This window comes from Chiloscyllium punctatum, chromosome 18 (assembly GCF_047496795.1).
Source record: "Chiloscyllium punctatum isolate Juve2018m chromosome 18, sChiPun1.3, whole genome shotgun sequence".
NCBI lineage: Eukaryota > Metazoa > Chordata > Chondrichthyes > Orectolobiformes > Hemiscylliidae > Chiloscyllium > Chiloscyllium punctatum.
In genome coordinates, this window is record NC_092756.1 from 97,882,215 (window position 1) to 97,903,851 (window position 21,637).

Below are 21,637 nucleotides of genomic sequence, written 5' to 3' on the forward strand. Positions count from 1 at the left end.
ACATCCCAAAGCACTTCACAGGCCAACAAGGCCAATATTAAGGTGTTGAAATTCTTGGGGAGGGGCAGCAGCCAGAATGTGCACAGCAAGATCTCACAGACAGCAGTGCGATAGTGATGAGATCACCTGGGTTTAGCGCAGCTGATGGACGGAATAAATGTCAGCTTCAAGAGTCACGTATGGCTCAGCGGTCACAGTAAGGGAATAGATACCCCAGGTTAGAGGTCAGAGAGGAACATTGTGGAGGGTGATTGGCACTGTATCGGACCACTGTGTGACTCCCCTGGCATTGCTCAATCATTTTGTACTGTGGTTAATATTTTAAAGTCATTCTCAAAGATGACACCAGCTGGAGGCTTGTTCCCATTTTCACCTCAAATCACAGGTTCAATTTTCTTCCACTGTACTTGCCCATCAGGGAGATGCCAACAAGTCAGACTCAGAGGAAGAACAAACTTCAACAAACTTGGAAGACTACGAAAAGATCAAAGAAATGCATTACTTATCAGGTACAGAGCAAAACAGGAACTGTAATAAAACTGGGCAAGCACATTCCATTTGTGGCGGAGATGTTTCCCGTGGTTTTGACGAAGTAGATGAGGAGGAACTGTTTCCAGAGGTACAGGGAGTCAGTAACCCACAGGACACGGATTAGAGGCAATTGATAAAAGAACCGAAGGAATTGGGGAAATGAGAGAATATATTTTAGAATTGCTGCAAAAAGATTAATCTTTTAAAGCTGTTCATCTTGTTTGCATCAGGGCAATTTGCAAGAATACCAATTCAAGGGGGAATTAATCAGTTAAACTGTATGAGAGGAGAGAGGTGATAGGTCAGCAAGTGTAATCTGACTAATAGAGGGGTTGCCATGAAAACTGCACTAGAGTCAGAGGCTCATACAGTTGTACAGCATGGAAACAGACCCTTTGGTCCAACTTGTCCATGCCAACTAGACTTCCTAAATTAATCTAGTTCCATTATCCAGCACTTGGCCCATATCCCTCTAAATCCTTCCTATTCATATCCCCATCCAAATGCCTTTTAAATATTGCAATTGTACCAGCCCTCCACCACTTCCTCTGGCAGCTCATTCCATACACGTACCACCCTCTGTGTGAAAAAGTTGCCCCTTAGGTCTTTTTTATATCTTTCCCCTCTCACTGTAAACTTATGCCCTCTAGTTGTGGACTCCCCCACCCCAAGGAAAAGACCTTGTCTATTTATCCTATCCATGCCCCTCATAATTTTATAGACCTCTATAAGGTCACCCCTCAGCCTCGACGCTCCAGGGAAAACAGCCCCAGCCTGTTCAGGCTCTCCCTGTAGCTCAAATCCTCCAACCCTGGCAACATCCTTGTAAATTTTTTCTGAACCCTTTCAAGTTTCACAACATCCTTCCGATACTAATTAATGATAATTGATAGTTAACTATCAAGAGTGTGGTGCTGGAAAAGCACAGCAGGCCAGGCAACATCTAAGGAGCAGGAGAATCAATGTTTCGGGCATAAGCCTCCTTGGATACTGCCTGACCTGCTGTGCTTTTCCAGCACCACACTCTCAACTCTGATCTCCAGCATCTGCAGTCCTCACTTTCTCCTAATTGACAGTTAAATGTCAGGCTTTATCTAAAATTGAAACCAAACAAGTTGACTCTGATTGCTGATGTGCATTTTTTTTTCTTTAATCATTCACAGGATTATATCAAAGCTTTCCAGGTGGTCAGGATACTGCACACAGTGGCTCAGTGGTTAGCATTGCAGCCTCACAACATCAGGGATACCTGGGTTCATTTCCAGCCTTAGGTGACTGTCTGTGTGGAGTTTGCATGTTCTCCCCGTGTCTATGTGGGCTTTCTCCCACAGTCCAAAGATTTGCAAGTCAGGGTGGATTGGCTGTGGGAAATTACCCATAGTGTCCAGAGATGTGCTGGCTAGATGAGTTAGCTGTGGGATATGCAGTGGGGTGGGTCTGGAAGGGATGCTCTTCAGAGGCCGGTGTGGATTTGATGGGCCGAATGGCCAGCTTCCACACTCTTGGGATTCAGTAATGTTTGTGAGAATTGGGCCTAGCAGGAATCCCATGATAACACAGCCTATTTGGGTAGATATGGTGTCTCCCCTTTTATACAACACTAATTCCAGATTACCCCTTAAAATGGTGTTTTTACTCATTATCCTGACGATTGCAAGATAAAAATACTCAATAAATTCTTTTCTCACCAATACCAAGCGTACTTTTATGTAACCCATTTCTGTGTTTTTGGACTTTTTTATTTTTTATTAATCAAGGGTGTCACTGGCTGGACCAACATTTGTTGCTCCTTCCCTTAGTGACTGTGAGGGAATTTCAGAGGCTGTTTATAGTCAACCACATTGCTGTGGCTCTGGAGTCACATGTAGGCCAGACCGGGTAAGTAACAGCAGATTTTCTACCCTAACAGATATGACTGAACCCTCTGGATTTTTAATGATAATTTCTACCATTACTGGAACCAAGTCATGGTCTAACAGGTTTATTTGAAATCACATGCTTTGGGAGCACTGCTGATGAAGGAACAGCACACCAAAAGCTTGTGATTTCAAATAATCCTGTTGGATTATAACCTGGCGTCATGTGACTTTCTCTACCCGAGTCTAACACTGCCACCTCCACATCATTACTGGGACTAGTTTTGAATTCTAAATATTACAAAATCAGATTAAATACCATCAGCAGCTAGTTGTGGTTGGATTTGAACCGTGTCCCCAGCACTCAGGGTTAGAGCACAAGTTAGCAATGCTATTGATTTTTTTTTATATACACACAGAGTCACAGTCCCACACTGATCCAATTCTCCACACAATGGGGGAAAACACCCGAGTGGCTAGTCTCCTCTGTTAATTTTTCTTTTCTTTTTTTTTCTTTATTTTTCTCTGCCCTTCACCAACACTCCCGTTTATTTCTCTTTTTTTTCCACACTACCGCCTAACTGCGGTAGTGCTTATTTTTTCCCCAGCACCCATGGTGTGTGTGTGCAGGTGTGAGACACAGTGAAGGACACAAAGTGCACAAATCTTTATTCAATTTCCACCACCAGGAAGATAGGAAAAACACCCAAGTGGCCAGTGACAAGCACTGCCCTTCAAACCACAGGGCAATGCCGTGTGATCAAAACAGTGAAGGGGGGGGGTAGGGACTAAATCAAAATAGAGTTGGACGGGGAAATAGCAATGCTATTGATTCCCACAAAGTGTGCTGTCTGATAGGGCAGTTTCAACAGTCACTTTGAGGGGAGAATTGGATAAGTATCAGAAAGAGGGATTTGGGAATAGAGCAGGGGAGTGGGAGGAATTGGGAAGTTTCACTGTAGAGTACAATGGTCCCCTTTCTATGTGGTACGGCGCCATGATAATTCACCACATTACCAGGCTCTAATTTACACTGTGCCTTTTGCTAGTCAGGCCAAACCAGGATTAGACCATAGCAGAAGGTGCAGGCCATTCAGCCCATCAAGTCTGCTCCACCATTCAATGCGATCATGGCTGATCTAATAATCCTCAACTCCCACTTTCCTACTTTTCCCTCCTAACATTATTAATTAAAAGCTGTCCCTCTCAGAGTAGGTCTTGTGGATATGTTTTAATCAATCTGTTTTAACGCATGTCAGGGCAGGTAGGACTTGGACCCAGACCTTCTGGTCCAGAGGTAGGGACAGTGCCACTGTGCAGATTAGAGTGGTGCTGGAAAAGCACAGCAGGTCAAGCAGCATCTGAGGAGTAGGAAAATCGACTTTTCGGGTAAAAGTCCTTCATCAGGAATCAGTGCCACTGTGCACTTGTCGAATTTGCTGCACGGATGAGGTCCGTCTGGTGCAGGGAATCCTGGGACAGTGTCTCACTGCTGTTTCTCATCTTCCTTTTTTAATGAATGCAGAGCTGAAAGCCTGTTCGATTGCCATGACTCCCAACGGGCATTTGGATCTGTCTCCTCAGAATACGTCCGTAGGATCGAGGAGTTCACTCCAACCGGAAAACCCCTACATCCCTACAGGATCACGGAGAAGCAGCGTGACCTCACTGACCCGTGTCAACTTTGACCAGAAGTCGCTGGTAAGCTCGTCACTTGGCAGCTGTCTAGCCACCCTTATCCAGAAAGCGTTGTTGGGTGGGTCCTGCAAGGGTATGTGCGACCACTGTGAGAGTTATGAATTGATCTCTCCCTGGGTTACCGACGGATGGCCAACTCTAATTGGACACATTGCAGGAAGTTTTGCCTCATCTGGCACAACTCAATGGGCCAATGGGCATTTCTCTGTGACTCTGTGACCTCCAACTGCCCAACCCCTCACCCTCCCTGCCATTGCTAGTACACCGTGTCCATCGTCCTGGTGTTTTACTTTCATGTCCAATCAGAAAGCCAACATCGGTTCTGATGGTTCTTGACTATTAGTCTAACCAGCCTTCGTTCACACACCCCTCGCCCACCTCCAATATGTGTAATGTTAGCAAAAAGGTTTTAAAGTTCCCCTCCTAGCTGCTCACCATCCTGACTTGGAAATATAGCGCCGTTCCTTCACTGTCATTGGGTCAAAATCCTGGAATTCCCTACCTGAGGGCATTGTGGGTCAACCCACAGCAGGTGGACTGCAACGGTTCAAGAAGGCAGCTCACCCCAACCTTCTCAAGGGGTGGCAATGTGACTCAGTGGTTAGCACTGATCCCTCACAGCACCAAGGTCCCAGGTTCAACTCCAGCTTCGGGTGACTGTGTGGGTTTCCTCTGGGTGTTCCTGTTTCCTCCCACAGCCCAAAGATGTGCAGGTCAGGTGAATTGGCCATGCTAAATTGCCAATGGTGATAGGTGCATTAGTCAGAAGGAAGTGAGTCTGGGTGGGTTACTCTTCGGAGGGTCGGTGTGGACTTGTTGGTCCGAAGGTCCTGTTTCCACACTGTAGGGAATCTAATCTCATCACTGAGGGATGGGGCAATAAATGTTGGCCTGGTCACATCTCAGGAATGAATAAAGAAATATGGTCCTTGTCCGATTGCAAAGCCTATGACTGACAGGTAACAAAGGATCAACTTCAGTTGCGATGCATGCCATGGTCGAACAGCCAATCAACCTCACGTGAAAACGAGGTGTTTGAGCAAGAGAAATAACGCATTTACCATTAGCTGTTCTCACATCCATTGAAGGTGAGAACTGCAGGAACACAGTCCCATGCTAGTCAACTTTAACCTTGCCCAAACAGTAAGAACCAAAATGGTAGCACTTTGAAAAGCAAGCTATTTATTGGCCCATAACTAAACCATCTGCTGACAGTTTAATCTGCAAGCGTCTGTTTGTGAGAGAGATGACACACAAACTGGAACCCCATTCAGTTAAATAGATCTTGAATCCATTTTAACAGGGGGTTAGGGTGAGGGTGAGAGTTAGGGTTACAGTGAGGGTTAGGGTTAAGATTAGGGTGAGGGGTGTAGTGAGGGTTAGGGTTAGTGTCATGTTAGGGTGAGTATTCAGGTTAGAATGAGGGTTAGGTTTCGGGTGAGGCTTAGGGTGAGAGTTAGGTTTAGAGTTTGAGTGAGGGTGAGGCTTAGAGCTAGGGTGAGGGTGAGAGTGAGGATTAGGGTTAAGGTGAGGATAAGGATAAGGATAAGGGTTAGGGTTAGGTTGTTCAACTGAGCCGTTTGGTGATCACTGGTGTTCTAACCCTATCACAGCCTCACCCCTTGGCCAAAGTTTGTTGTCACTCAGTCACCTCCCTCTGTAATGGTCCTGTGAGTTTTTGGAGATGTTTTCCAGATTTTCCAGCATCATGGTGGCTCAGTGGTGAGCACTGCTGCCTCACAGCACCAGGGTCCCTGGTTCAATTCCAGCCACAGTCTGTGTGAATTTTGCACATTTTCCCTTTATCTGCCTGGGTTTCCTCCCACAGTCCAAAGATGTGCAGGTTAGGTGAATTGGCCATGCTAAACTGTCCCATAGTGTTGGGTGCATTAGTCAGGGGTAAATGTAGGGGAATGGGTTTGGGTGGGATGCTCTATGGATGGTCGGTGTGGACTTGTTGGGCTGAAGGGCCTGTGGATTGGTTGGGCTACACATTGTAGGGAATCTAAACTAATCTAAACTAAATGTCTCCATGGTTCCTGCCTCTACCTCCCTTTCAGGCAGTGAGTTCCATATGACCACCACCGTCTGGGTGAAAAATAAGTTTCTCCAATTCCCTCTAAAATCTTCTACCCCTTACCTTAAAACCTGATTATTGACCCCTCTGCTAAGGGGAATCATTTCCCCCATATTTAGCACGTCCACACCCTTTATACTTTCATATATCTCAGTCTGATCCCCCTCAACCTTCTGTGTTGTAAGGAAAACAATCCCAACCTATCCATTCTCTCTTCCTCACTGCATCGCTCCAGCCCAGGGAACATCCTGGTGAGCCTCCTCTTCACTCTCTCCAGAACAATCACGTCCTTCCAATAGAATGGTGACTACAGCCATACACAGTGCTCCCACTGTGACCTAACTAATTTCTTACATAACTCCATCATAACATCCTCGCTCTTGTATTCAATACCTCAACTAATAAAGTTAAGTATCTCATATTCCTTGTTGATCTCAATATCTACCTGTTTCCCCTCCCTTCAAGGGCAGATTAGTGGCTAAAATGAAACCAAGAGCTCAAACGGTTAAGTTCTATGAACAGGTTACACGGACCGAGTTTGTGTTTGTTCCATCACAGAAAATTATGGATCAGTCTGATTGTGAAGACGATTGAAGGATATGATGAGATAGAGAAAAGAAAACTATTTCCCCTAGTGGCCATGGGTGGGGATGTCCACATTGGGGTCAGGGGGAGTATCCAGAAAAGGGGGAGGTGGAGCTTTCATCTTTGAATCAGGGGCCTATGCAAGGGTGATGTCAGGAAACCCTTCCTCACACAGCGGGTATTTCCAATGCAGGTTTTCCATTGCCTTTAAGGATCTGCAGACATGTACACAAATGTCCCTCTGATCCTCCCGTACACCTGAGGGTCCTGTTATTCATCATCTACTCTCATTCCTTGCCAGTCCTCCCAAAAATGCCTCACTGGGCCTGCAGTTAATGCTTCGCCTAAAGGACACAGTGCAGCGTTCCCTCGGTACAACAATAGGAGTGACACCTCAGCCAAGCCCAGCCCATGTTAGCCTTTGTTGTCTCTGTAACCTGCGCTCAGGGACTGGCTGGTCACATGATCAAGTGAAACAGGCCATGAGATCTTGGTCAATTCCCTCCCATGTGACAGTCGTGTGGTGATGACCCCTAACCCCTAACCCCCACCCCATGTGACAGTCACGTGGTGATGACACCTGACCCTCAAACCCACCCTCTGTGATTCAGGAGATGATGACTTCTGACCTCTCATGTGGCAGATGGTGATGACCTCTGACCTCCCCACATGATAGATTCTGATGACCTCTGTCTCCCCATGTGATAGTCAGATGGTGATGACCTCTGACTTCCCCCTATGTGACAGTCAGGTAGTAATGACTCCAGACCCCCCATGTGACAGTCAGGTAGTAATGACCTCTGAACCCCCCCATGTGACAGTCAAGTGGTAATGACCCCAGACTCCTCCATGTGACCGTCAGGAGGTAATGACCCACAACCACCACATATGACAGTCAGGTGGTAATGACCTCTGCAGCCCCACATGTGACAGACAGGTGGTGATGACCCCCATCCATGTGAAAGTCAGGTGGTGTTGACCCCAAAGTGACAGTCAGGTAGTGATGACCTCTGACCCTCCCCATGTGACAGTCAGGTGGTGATGGCTCCCCTGACCCCAAAGTGACAGTCAGGTAGTAATGACCTCTGACCCTCCCCATGTGACAGTCAGGTGGTAATGACCTGACCATCCCCATGTGACAGTCAGGTGGTGATGACCACTGACCCTCCCCATGTGACAGTTAGGTGATGATGACCTCTGACCCTCCCCATGTGACAGTCAGGTGGTGATGACCTCTGACCCTCCCCATGTGACAGTCAGATGGTGATGACCTCTGACCCTCCCCATGTGACAGGTGGTGATGACCTCTGACCCTCCCCACGTGACAGTCAGGTGGTGATGACCGTTTGTTTTGCTCTTCACAGTCAAGCCACCGCAGCTCTCACTATGTGCCGTGGGGCGCTGGCAGTAACTGGGGCAGCCGGAGGACCAGCTGGAGCAGTGTAGGCCGCTCCTCCAGCCTGAAACACAAGCCTCTCTCTGGGGAGCATGAGGCTCTCCTTGCGGGCAACAGGCGAAGAATCTGCTCGACCTCCGATGACCCCAGCGATGCCCAGCCCGAAGAGGCCACCAGCTCCAACCCACTGCACCGTCGGGCACTATCGCTGGACACCAAAGGTTCAGGAGACTTGCCGGAACTCCTCCAGGTCCCCGCCGTGCAGCCCGTGCCGAGGAAGAACAGCATAGCAACCGTTACCATGGACCACAGGGACTGTAATGGAAAGGGCCCACACATTGTGAAGGAAATCTTCCCAAAGATGAACAACAGGAAAGAGCCAGGCGTTTACGAAGAGGAGATTGACTATGTGAGTTGATGAACCATTTCCCATGTATTTTACCAGCTCCTGGAATGATATAATCCAGAAGTGCTCCTTCATCCCATTGCATCTGCACCAACAAAAAATATTCTAGCTATTTTTAAAAATTCATTCACGGGATGTTGGCATCTCTGGCCTACCCAGGCCAGCATTTATTATCTATTCCTAATTGTCCAGAGGGCTTTTGAGAGTTAACCACATTGCTATGTGTCTGAAGTCACATGTAGGCCAGACCAGCTAAGGACACAACAGGCCAGGCAGCATCAGGAGGTGGAGAAGTCGATGTTTCAGGTGTCACCCTTCTTCAGGACTGGGGGTGGGTGTGGGGGGAGCTGCAGATAAAGGGGGTGGTGGGGGCAGAGTGGTGAAGTGGGGATAGGTGAAGACAGGTAAAGGGTACGACCTGGTTGGTCAATGGGAGGAATGAATCTGGTTGGTGGCTGGGAGGAGAGGAAGGGAGGGGGAGGGGCTGGGAAGGGAGTCGGGGCTGGGAAGGAGGGTATTTGCAATTGGAGAACTCAATGTTGAGTCCTCCCGGCTGTAGGCTGCCCAGGTGGAAGGTGAGGTGGTGTTTGTCCAATAGGAGCTGTGGTTTGTTTGGGCAATTTCTCTACATCAGGGAGACCGAATGTAAACTTAGGGGACAGTTCACCGAGCATCTCAGCCAGGCCCACAGGGGCCTACCGGACCTCCCAGTCACTGCCCATTTCAATTCCCCTTCCCACTCCCTTTCCGACACGACCATCCTTGGCCTCCTCCATTGCCACAACAAACCACATCACAAACGAGATGTTGTCACACATCCATTCATGTCATCAGGTCATTTAATAGCATCATAGTGTTAGAAGCAGGAGTAGGCCATTTGGCCCATTGAGCCTGCTCTACCATTCATTAAGATCATGGCTGATCTATCCATTGTCCCACCTCCTCCTACCTGCATTATCCCCATAACCCTTAATTCCCCTACCATGCAAAAACCCATCCAACTATCTCTTGAATATATTTAATGAAGTTGCCCCTACTGCTTCCTTGGGCACAGAATTCCACAGATTCACTACTCTCGGGGAAACGCAGTTCCTCCTCATCTCTGTCCTAAGTCTACTCCCCCTAATCTTGAGGCCATGTCCCCTACTACTAGTCTCACCCACCAGCCGAAACTGCTTGCCTAGTTCTACCTTATCTCTCCCTTCCATAATTGTATATGTTTCTATAAGATCCCCTCTCAATCTTCTATATCCTGGTGAGTACAGATCCAGGCAGCTCAACCTCTTCATATAGGGTAATCCCCTCATCTCCGGAATCAACCCGGTGACCCTCCTCTGCACTGCCTCCAAAGCCAGTATATCCTTCCACAAGTAAGGAGACCAGACCTGTGCACAACACTCCAGGTGCGGCCTCACCAACTTCTTCTACAATTGTAGCAGAAACTCCTTGCTCTTCAAGAATTTGAGAGCATAGGTTTAGGGTGAGAGGGAAAAGATATGAAAGAGACCTAAGGGGTAACTTTTTCACGCAGAGGGTGGTACCTGTATGTAATGAGCTGCCAGAGGATGTGGTGGAGGCTGGTATAATTGCAACATTTAAGAGGCATTTGGATGGGTATATGAATAGGAAGGGTTTGGAGGGATATGGGCCGGGTGCTGGCAGGTGGGACTAGATTGGGTTGAGATATCTGGTCAGCATGAACGGGTTGGACAGAAGGGTTTGTTTCCGTGCTGTACGTCTCTATGACTCTATGACTCTAATTCAGTCCCTCTCGCAGTGAAAGCCAATATTCTGTTTGTCTTCCTGATTACCATTTGCACCTGCAAATCAACTTTTAGCGATTCATGTGCGATCTCTCCTTAGTCCCTCTGCACAGCAGCATGCTGCAATCTTTCACCATTCAAATAATACTCAGGATGGGATTGGCACTGCATTACAGGAAGCTCTGCAGGGGGAAGAAGACAGGCAGGGAGAGGAGGAGGCAGAGGTTAAGGAATGGAGCAAGAAGGAGAGGAGGGTACAGAGATAGGGAAGAGCAAGACTGTGCAATTATTTGAAAACAATGTTGAGAATTTGAAAATGGCAGCATTGTCAAACTGAGGAACCAAGACAGGTCATCGAGCACAGGGGAGTTGGGTGAATGGGACAGTGGGTTTGAGTACACTTTTAGACAGGGACAGCTTTCAAATACTCCTTTCAAATGGGTGGATAGGGTGAAATTTGGCATCTACGACACCAATGTCTGCTTAAATAGCACCTCCTTCAGGTGTAACTGGTACTGCAGCCAATCCAAAAGGTTTCCCCAACAGGGCACCGTGGTCTGAAAAACACTCAAGGGAGTCACTGCCAAATCCAGCATATAAAAGAAAATCCATTAGGTGTTAAACTCAAAAGGGAAATGAATTCATGAATGACAAAGCCTGTTAAGTGCTGTGCATTTAGCATTAAGAGTAATTATACATGGAAATTCTAGGCATTTATACATTGTCCATGTGACATTTGCTAAATGAATTTTAATTGTACTGGAAATAAGGCCATTTTTGTACCTTTGTCTCAGATTGACAGGATTTTAATGAAGACAAGTAACTTGCTAAACACATAACCCTGTGACATGTGTTTAAAAATAAATAAACCTAATGGAATGACTCCAAAAGTGCACTGAGTGCATTTTCTTAATGTAACATTCACAAAGTTTGATGAGCTTCTTGGGGGATACATTCTTCCACTTGCTACCAGTCTGGATGGCAGATAGTTACATGACCCTTTCAAACTGACTCGAATAAGTAACAGGAACAGCTTGTGTTTATCCTGCGTTCCTCATGACAATGAAAAGTCCCAGTGCAGGTTAATCAGCAAGCAGACTGGTCGCTGATGTGGGACTTTGAGTGATGGGAGGACTGCAGGTTCACTCAAAGATAATGTTTTAAGGAGAGTATTGAAGAACACGTCAAAGTGTTCCTGAGGTGGGAGTCCCTCTGGACCTGACTGGTGGCTTTAAATGGGCGAGTTATGGGTCTGTTCCTAAGTCAGGTGGAATATAAAAGGAAATAAGGTAAAAACAATGACTACAGATGCTGAAAATCAAATACTGGATTAGTGGTGCTGGAAGAGCACAGCAGTTCAGGCAGCATCCAACGAGCAGCGAAATCAACGTTTCGGGCAAAGAGGAAGGGCTTTTGCCCGAAACGTTGATTTCACTGCTCGTTGGATGCTGCCTGAACTGCTGCGCTCTTCCAGCACCACTAATCCAGTATAAAAGAAAATAGACTGTGCAAGGTGAATACTCTTTTCATGTGTTTGATTTCCATTCTATTGTTATTGGGAAAGAAAAATCAACTTTTGAGCTAGGTGTCAGCAAAGATCTAACCGAAGAAGGTAATGATGAAGAGGGGACATAGGGAAGGCTAAGACAGGATTGGAGGTTTCAGAGAGCAGTCAGTACAACACAGGCACCCGATGGAGTTTGACTGAGATTAGAGAGGGAGGGATTGACTTTATTCGCAAGAAGTCATTACTTCCTGGGATGTAGTTAGCAGCTTTGATCAGAGTGACTGTGATGTTATAGCTGGATTGGAATCAAACTGGAAGGGAGACTTAGTGTGAGGAGGGATGGCATTGACAGCTGGAGTTGGCAGTCCTTGTTTTTACCGAACTGGAGTTGGTCACTCACCTTATTTAATCACTAGAGAAGTGAGACAAACTGACAGAGCTATGACTGACAAATCTCTGAATCCAGAGCAACATCATTCTAGGGGCTAAGAAGAGGCAGCTAACAAGGTAGTGGTTGTGTTAGTGTTAATTTCTTAAAATACATTGGAGGTGGTGGAGAGATGATTTATTAGATTGATGCCTGGAGTGCGTGGGTTGTCTTGTGTTGAAACGTTGGACAGACTGGGCTTGCTTCCACTGGAGTTTAGAGAATGAGGCAGAGACTTGACTGAAGTCTATCAGATTCGGAATGATCTTGACAAGGTGGATGCAGAAAGGATGTTCCACTTAGAGTCATACAGCACAGAAACAGGCCCTTCGGCCCAACTCGTCCATGCCAACCAGGTTTCTCAAACTGAACTAGTCTCATTTGTAGGCATTTGGTCTATATCCCTCAAAATGATTCCTGTCCACGTAGCTATCTCCACATAGTTTAGATCATATAATTGTACCACTTCCTCTGGCAGCTCATTCCATACACACACCACCCTCTGCATGAAAAAGTTGCCCCTTAGGTCCCTTTTATATCTTTCCCCCCTCACCCTAAACCTATGCCCCTCTAGTTCTGGACTCCCCCACCCCAGGGGAAAGACCTTGGCTATTCACCCTATCCATGCCCCTCGTGATTTTATAAGCCTCTATAAGGTCACCCCTCAGTCTCTAACACTCAAGGGAAATATAAGGTCCAAATCTGATCCAAATGTTTGTGGGTCAGTCCAGAATTAGGGACACTGTTTGTAATCAATCTGTTCAGAGATGTTACTACATACCTCTGGAGCAGGTGGGACATGAACCTGGGCCTCCTAGCTGAGAGATAGGTACACTACCACCACACCACAAGCATTCCTGGGGAAACTGTTTTAAAGTTAGGGGTCCTAATTTAGCCCTTTTTATTTGTTGGACCATCGCCAAACTAACTCGCTGAGTTGACCAAACAAGTAGAAGTTGACACAGTAGCTCAGTGGTTAGCACAGCTACCTCATAGCACCAGGGACCTGGGTTCGGTTTCACCTTTGGGTGACTGTCTGTGTGGACTGTGGAAGTTCTGTGTGTGTGTGGAGTTTGTACTTTCTGCCCACGTCTATGTGGGTTTCCTCCCACAGTCTAAAGACATGCAGGTTATGTGGGTTAGCCATGGGAAATTGCCTGTAACATCCAGGGATGTGCAGGTTAGGTGGGTTAGCAATGGGAAATCGCCTGGGATGTACAGGCTGGGTGGATTAGCCATGGGGAGTACAGGGTTAGGATCAGTATGGACTGAATGGCCTGTTCCCACACGTAGGGATTCTATGAGCGATGCCACTTGGCAAGGGTAGTAGAGCAAGAATGAAAGGGAGGGGACTCAATCAAACCAGAGTTGGAGGTGCAGATAGAGCACTCCCACACCCATGGTGCCCACAAGTCTCAAAGGTGTTGGTGGACACCACTGTCTCCCTCTCCAGAGAAACCCGGGTGTCATAGAGTCATAGAGATGTATAGCAGAGAAACAGACTCGAGATAGCCAGAAAAAAACATAAGCCTTTTCTTTCTCCTCTTTCTGCTTTTGAGTTTTTAAATTCTATCTTGTATACAGAAGTCCTTTCACGCACAACTGAATGACTTTTTTTTCCTGCCATTAAATCAACTTTGTCTCTAATTAATTACCAATTTATGTGCAAATCCCATCAGGGGCAGTGTAATAGCACCAAAGGTGAGGGATAGGTAAGGAGGGAAGGGAGAGGGATTAAATCAAAATGGAGCTGCATTGGAAAATGAAACACTCCACCATGGCCCCCATGGTGCCCACCTCTCTCTCAATGCCTTGAGGGTATAGGTGAATACCATCTGCTCCTTCTCCAAGGGCACCCAGACACAAACATTACCAAAAACAAAACAAATCTTGAGTAGGTGCCCCAGCTGGTCTCTGGAACATGTCCACATTTATTCTTAAAAGGAAAGCTTGCATGTGTGCAGACTGTACCCTGAAGGCCCACTGACCTGGACCAGGGGAGTGGTGAAGATGACCTGTCAAAGCCAGGCAGGTTTTTCTTTGCAATGTGATGTTGAGGGTACGGGAAGCTCAGGGGCTTACAGGAAGGGCACTGTGGGATGGTACCCACCAGAAATCAATGTCAGAACATTTTCAACAGCTCCTTTTCCTCTGATCCCTGGCAGCTGAACCAGCCCTGGGTAAGGTACACCTTGCTGAGCATGGCAAGGTCAGGAGAGGTCAGATGGTGGCTCCCAGAGCTCATCACCAACAGGGGGCTTTCATCACCTCATTTTAGGGTCATTGACCGAGATTGGTCATTGTGATGGTTTAAAGATTCCTCAATTGTCACAGCATGTGCTTGCCAGCGTATACAGCCGGGAAGACTCAGAGGAAATGGAATCAAGGTGTTTAGCTATGGGTGAATGGTTTTGGTGGAGTGAATACAGTGCCTGAAGAGTCAGTAATCAGAGGACACGGACTTGAGGTGATTGCAAAAAGAATCAGAGACAGCATCAAATAAACCATTGCGTGTGATCAGGACTTGGAACACAGTCCTTGATAAAGATTACAGCTTCAATAGTAATTACAAAAGAGACATTGATTGACAGTGAAGGAGACAAAATTGCAGGGGTTTGGAATAAAAAAGGGGTGGCATGGTAGCTCAGTGGTTAGCACTGCTGCCTCACAGCACCAGGGTCCCAGGTTCGATTCCAGCCTCGAGCAACTGACTGTGTGGAGTTTTCACATTCTCCTCATGTCTGTGTGGGTTTCCTCCAGTTTCCTCCCACAGTCCAAAGATGTGCAGCTCAGGTGAATTGGCCATGGGAAATTGTCCATAGTGTTAGGTGCATTAGTCAGAGGGAAATGGGTCTGGGTGGGTTACTCTTCGGAGGGTCAGTGTGGACTGGTTGGGCCGAAGGGCCTGTTTCCACACTGTATGGAGTCTAATCTAAAAATGGGACTCACTAGCTTGCACTATGAAAGAGCAAACACAGGTTCAGAGTGGCCACTATGTGCTGTGTGAGTCCGTAATTCCACAGCTGAAAATGTGTTGCTGGAAAAGCGCAACCCAAAAGAAGGGCTCATGCCCGAAATGTCAATTCTCCTGCTCCTTGGATGCTGCCTGACCTGCTGCGCTTTTCCAGCAACACATTTTCAGCTCTGATCTCCAGCATCTGCAGTCCTCACTTTCTCCTCCTATATCCACAAGCAAGTCTTTGCTTGTTGTCTGGAAGTTCTGATGTGTCCAGTCAAGGAATACCAGAAGAGGCAGCTCAGTGGTTAGCACTGCTGTCTCACAACACAAGGGACCTGGGTTTGATTCCAGCCTCAGGCGAGTTGGAGTTGCACATGTGTCTGTGTGGGGTTTCCTCTGGGTGCTCCAGTTTCCTCCCACAGTCCAAAGATGTGCAGGTTAGAGTGGATTGGCCGTGCTAAATTTCTGCAAAATGTGCAGGCTAGGTGGGTTAGCCTTGGGAAATGCAGGGATGGGGGGTGGGTCTAGGTGGGATGCTCTTCAGACGGTCAGTGTGGACTCAATGGGCTGAATGGCCTACTTCCACACGTTAGGGATTCTGCGGAAAACATTGTTGATTTGATCAGAAAGGATACTGGTGTGATCCTGCAGGACAATAATGCTGAGAGGTTGGCATTCACAAAAATGGACAAGTTTTTTGGTTGTTCCTCCTGATAACTGGGTTTACTCATCTTCCTTGCAGAGTCTATGGTTCCGAATTCAGAAGATGGTGGAGATTTACAAGCCAGACTGGTGTGATACCCGAGCAGACTGGTCAGTCTATCTGTTCTCCCCACAGAATAGGTAAGAACACAGAGAGCAGCAGAGAGCCAATAGCAAGGAGATGACTTTATCTATGGGCTTTGTATGCATCAGACGTTCAAACAATTTGATAAGGTGCTTTCTTTTTCATTCATGGTTGTGGGTGTCGCTGGTTTGGCCAGCATTTATTGCCCGTCCCTAGTTGCCCCTTGAGAAGGTGGGGGTGAGCTGCCTTCTTGAACTGCTACAGTCCGTTTGCTGTGGATAGACCCACAATGCCCTTAGGGAGGGAATTCCAGGACTTTAACCAAGCCACAGTGAAGGAACGGTGATATATTTCCAAGCCAGGATGGTGAGTGATGTGGGGAGAATTTATTTCCACTAGTGGGAGAGATCAGAATTAGGAGGCACATCCTTAAAATTCAGGAACGATGTTCAAAAGCATTTCTTCAGACTGGGTGGGGCGGGCAGTCTGAATTCTCTCAGTTCCTCACCATACGTGCTGAGACTGGGAGAAAATGTTAACCATGAGATTGATCATTTTTCTGTTGGGTAAAGGACTTAAGGAATCTAAAACCACGGACAGTAAATGAGGTTAAGGTACAGATCAGCCATGGTCGACTTGAATAGCAGAGCACGCTCAAGGGACTGAATGGCCTCAGTTTATAACTGCTGGTCTGATTTCAGCATAAGACTCTCCAAAGGTTCAGGCAATGGTCAGTTAGGAAAGGAATAATCTGGAATGGGTGCATTCTGAAAGACTGTGGGGAATTGGTACGTACTGAGGGTTTGTGGGGAATTGGTACGTACTGGGGGTTTGTGGGTAATTAGTACGTACTGGCGGTTTGTGGGTAATTAGTACGTACTGGGGGTTTGTGGGTAATTGGTACGTACAGTAGGGTTGTGGGTAATTGGTACGTACTGAGGGTTTGTGGGTAATTGGTACGTACTGCGGGTTTGTGGGTAATTGGTCCGTACTGCGGGTTTGTGGGGAATTGGTACGTACTGCGGGTTTGTGGGTAATTGTTACGTACTGTGGGTTTGTGGGTAATTGGTACGTACTGCGGGTTTGCAAGTTGCTCCATACCTAAGATGCTCTCAGTATAATGAGGAAAAATCCAAAAGCAAACTTTTAAAAGTACTTTTGCACTTTGAGGTTACTGGAATGGTGTGGGTGAAATGGGCAGAGGTTCAGAATGAAACCCCAATCACTGCCAAGCCCACCGTTCAGGTATCTGAACTCCCTATGAGGTGATGTTGGCATGGTGGCTGTCTCACTGGACTTATCATTTGATGGCCCTGACTATTGCTTTGGGGCAAGGGTTCAAATCCCACCAGAGCAGCTGGTGGCATTTAAACTCAACTAATGCAAAGCTGGTGTTGACTTTTGTAAAAGCCCATTGCATTCACTGATATCCTTTAGGGAAGGGAAACCTGCCATCCTCACCTGGTCTGGCCTTTTTCTGACTCCAGACCCACAATGACCCACAAAGTTGGATCGTAACTATATCAGGTAAGCTATAATATTCAAAAACATTTGGAGATGGACAACAAATGCTGGCCTTGCTGGTGTTGCCCACACCCTAGAAAAGAATTAAGTGGAGAAATCAGAATTGTCTTCAGGCTCGGCCTGTATCCTGTGGAGTTTAGAAAAGTTTAAACTTAAACGAAATGTATAAGATCAAGAGAGGACTTGACTGGGTGGATGTGGAAAGGATGTTTCCTCTTGTGGGAGAATCTAGAAGCAGAGGTCACTGCTTAAAAATAGTGGCTTACCCATTTCAGACAGAGATGAGGAAAGAGAAAATGTTCTCTCAGAGGATTGAGAGCCTTTGGAGTTCCCTTCCTCAATAGACAGTAGATCCAGAAGGCCGAGGACAATAGATTCTTGATTTTCAAGGGGATGAAAGATTTTTGGTGGATATGCAGGAATGTAGAGTTGGGGTTCTAATCAGATCACCCACGCTCTTATTGAATGGTGGGGTAGGCTCGGAGGGCCGACTGGCCTTCCTTTGTTTATTGTTCACCTGTCCAGTGAACTTGGATGACTTTATTAAAACCATGAAAACTTACCATTTCTGACAACAGCCTGCCGAAAAACATGGACGCTCCTATCCCTTCGAGACCGTGTGTATCTCAGTCACTTGCTGGTCTGAGCTTGGATCCAAGTGGATCCTCCTGTGCCATTGCTGCAGGATGTTAGCTCTTTCTCAAACTGGGTGAGTGCATGTCCGCAGAGGTTGGGATGCCAATGCCCCTGTGCCCATTAGCCTCGATACCCTGAGTATTCTTTGCCAGTTAAGTGTCTGTTCCAATTCTGTCTTCTCTGATCTGACTAGGTTCCGCCTGATGTGTCAAATGATCATTGCCCACAAGCTCTTTGATTATGTCGTTCTGGCCTTTATTTTCCTGAACTGCATCACGGTGGCTTTGGAGCGGCCTGAGATTGACCAGGGAAGCACAGTGAGTGAATTTTCAACTTTCACTTCGCCATCCATGAAACCAGAAAAGCAAGCCTTGACTTTTCTCCGATACAATTCATGACCTCCGCAAATTCCAAAGCAGGGAGCTTTTCCAATTGACACCATGTAGGATAACGCACAGCAAGCTCCCACGCATGGCGCTGTGATAATGATCAGATTCTCTGTTTGGGGATATCGGTTGATTTTGTGTTTCATTCATTCGTGGGAGGTAGTCATCTTTGGCTGGGCACAGCATTTATTGCCCATCCCTAGTTGCCCCTTGAGAAGGTGGGGGTGAGCTGCCTTCTTGAACCACTGCAGTCCATGTGCTGTGGGTTGACCCACAATGCCCTTAGGGAGGGAATTCCAGGATTTTGACCCAGCGACAGTGAAGTGACTGCAATATATTTCCAAGTCAGGATGGTGAGTGGCTCACAGGGGAACTTGTATCTGCTGCTCTTGTCCTTCCAGATGGAAGTTGTCATCGGTTTGGGAAGGTGCTGTCTGAGGGAGTCTTGATGAGGTTTTGCAATGCAGCTTGTAGATCATACACACTGCTGCTACTGAGCGTCAGTGGTGGAGGGAGTGGATGAAGAAGAAGGTAGATGGAGTGCCAACCAAAAGAGCTGCTTTATCCCAGATTGTGCCAATATTCTTGAGTGTTAGTGGAGTTGCATTGGTTCAGGCAAGTGTGGAGTATTCCATTACACTTTTGACTTGTGCCTTGTAGATGGTGAATAGGCTTTGGGAGTCAGGAGATGAGTTACTCACTATGAAATTTCCAAACTCTGGGCTGCTCTTGGAGCCACTATATTTATACGGCTGGTTGGGTTCAGTTTCTGGTCAATGGTAACGCCCAGGATGTTAATTGTGGGAGATTCAATTATGGTAATGTAATTGAAGTGTGGGACAAGTGATTAGATTCTCCTTTGATGGAGATGGTCGTTGCCTGACAGTTGTGTGGTGTGAATGATACTTGGCATTTATTATCCAAACCTGGATATCATCCAGATCTTGCATTGATCACAGACTCCTTCAGTATCTGAGGAGTTATGTGCTACCATGAGTGAACATCCCCACTTCTGAGCTTCTGATGGAGGGAAAGTCATTGATGAAACAGCTGAAGATGGTTGGGCCAAGGACACTCCCCTGAGGGACTCCTGCAGAGATGGCCTGGAGCTGAGATGACAGACCTCCAACAGCCACAACCATCTTCCTGTGTGTCAGGTCACACCTGACGCCAACCCAGCGGAGAGTTTTTCCCCCCATACCCATTGACTGCAGTTTTGCTCAGGCCCATTAATGCTGTCGAATGCAGCCTTGATGTCAAGGCTGTCCCTCTGCCCTTCCCTCTGGAATCCAGCTCTTTAGTCCAGATTTGAACCAAGCCTGTAATGAGGTCAGGAGCTGAGTGACCCTGGCCAAACCCAAATGGGCATCACTGAGCAGGTGCTGTGTGATACCACTGTTGATGACCCCTTCCGTCACTTTACTGATGATGGAGAGTAGATTGATAGGGCGGTAATTGGCCAGGTTGGATTTGTCCTTCTTTTTGTGTGCAGGACATGTCTGGGCAATTTTCCACGTTGTCAGGTAGATGTCCGTTTTGTAACTGTCCTGGATCAGCTTGGCTAGGGCAGCAGCATGTTTGGGAGCACAAGTCTTCAGTACTGTTACTGGAATGTAGTTGGGGCCCGTAACCTTTATCGTATTCAGTGTCTTCAACCATTTTGTGACATCACAGGAAGTGAATCGAATTGGCTGAAGACTGGCTGGCCCATTCAACACAGATCTAATCATCACTATCACAATAAACAATTTATCTGGTCAGTTATCACCACATTCCCTCCAGTGCATTGATTTGACAACGTTTGTGACTGGGAGTAATTGATATAAATAGTTATCTAATTCTACAGTCGAAAGCTATTTTCTGTTTTCCATAGCCAGTCAGTCACTAATAACGAGGAACTCAAGGTGGTCACTTTGTGATCTTCCTAAACCTTATATGATCTGTGCTTTGTTTTTTTCAGGAAAGGATCTTCCTCAGCGTTTCCAATTATTTCTTCACAGCTATCTTTGTGGCAGAGATGACCCTGAAGGTAAGAGGTTCTCGAGAGGAATGGGATTTTTTTTTTGGTAACAGGTCCTGCAGCTGGATGAATGTGGCCGTGGAAGGGTTTGAGATGGTGAGACCCCCCCCCCCCCCCCCCCACCCTCTTCGACTGGAGTCAAATCCCCCAATTTGAACATTGATCCACAAGGAATGGAACAGAGGGCAATGTGACAGTGTGAACTGTTGTGGAGAGTGGGAGCAGATGGAATGTGGCTCGAAGTGGGGTATTGACAGTGCTTTCTGGGTGAATGCAGATTACACAAGACACTGGAGAGTTCACCTGCCATCAGGATGTCAGGAATGTGCCATCCTTCAACATAATAACCCTGCCCACTCCCTCACTACCTCCTCACAGCCTCTCCCTGCACCCTCCTCCTCCTCCCCAACACTCCCACTCGCCACTCCGTGATCATCTGATTTGGTTAGTGTGATTGGACTTTGGATTTGAAAGTAATAAAGAAACCAGATGCTGAAGAGTCAGAGTGGATTGGAGTTTAGAAGGAATAGGGGGTTTTGGGGAGGGGGGATTCTAATCGAAACATACAGAATACTGAATGGTCTGGACAGAGTAGATATTGGGAAGATGTTTCTATTGGTAGGAGAGACTAGGACCCAAGGGTACAGCCTTAGAGTAAAGGGAAGACCTTATAGATTAGATTAGATTACTACAGTGTGGAAACAGGCCCTTCGGCCCAACAAGTCCACACCGCCCCGCCGAACCGCAACCCACCCATACCCCTGCATTTACCTCTTACCTAACACTACAGGCAATTTAGCATGGCCAATTCACCTTACATCTTTGGACTGTGGGAGGAAACCGGAGCACCCGGAGGAAACCCACACAGACACGGGGAGAATGTGCAAACTCCACACAGTCAGTCGCCTGAGGCGGGAATTGAACCCAGGTCTTTGGCGCTGTGAGGCAGCAGTGCTAACCACTGTGCCACCGTACCGCCCTTTAGAATGGAGATAAGCCAGAGAGTGGGGAATCTGTGGAATTCATTGCCACAGAAGGATGTGGAGGCCGGGTCATTGAGTATATTTAAGATTGAGATC

The 21,637-nt window shown here is 47.0% G+C and overlaps 1 protein-coding gene across 3 annotated transcripts in view; it reads left to right on the forward strand.

Annotated features, from left to right (window-relative positions):
• cacna1ia (calcium voltage-gated channel subunit alpha1 Ia) overlaps positions 1 to 21,637 on the forward strand; it is a 447,558-nt gene that overhangs the window by 354,486 nt on the left and 71,435 nt on the right. For all 3 annotated transcript variants that reach the window (XM_072588890.1, XM_072588891.1, XM_072588893.1), the window contains 6 exons: positions 419 to 509; positions 3,913 to 4,088; positions 8,112 to 8,552; positions 15,948 to 16,048; positions 18,346 to 18,469; positions 20,499 to 20,567. In XM_072588890.1, coding sequence (XP_072444991.1) covers positions 419 to 509; positions 3,913 to 4,088; positions 8,112 to 8,552; positions 15,948 to 16,048; positions 18,346 to 18,469; positions 20,499 to 20,567 — 1,002 coding nt within the window. The remainder of the gene's footprint in view (positions 1 to 418; positions 510 to 3,912; positions 4,089 to 8,111; positions 8,553 to 15,947; positions 16,049 to 18,345; positions 18,470 to 20,498; positions 20,568 to 21,637) is intronic.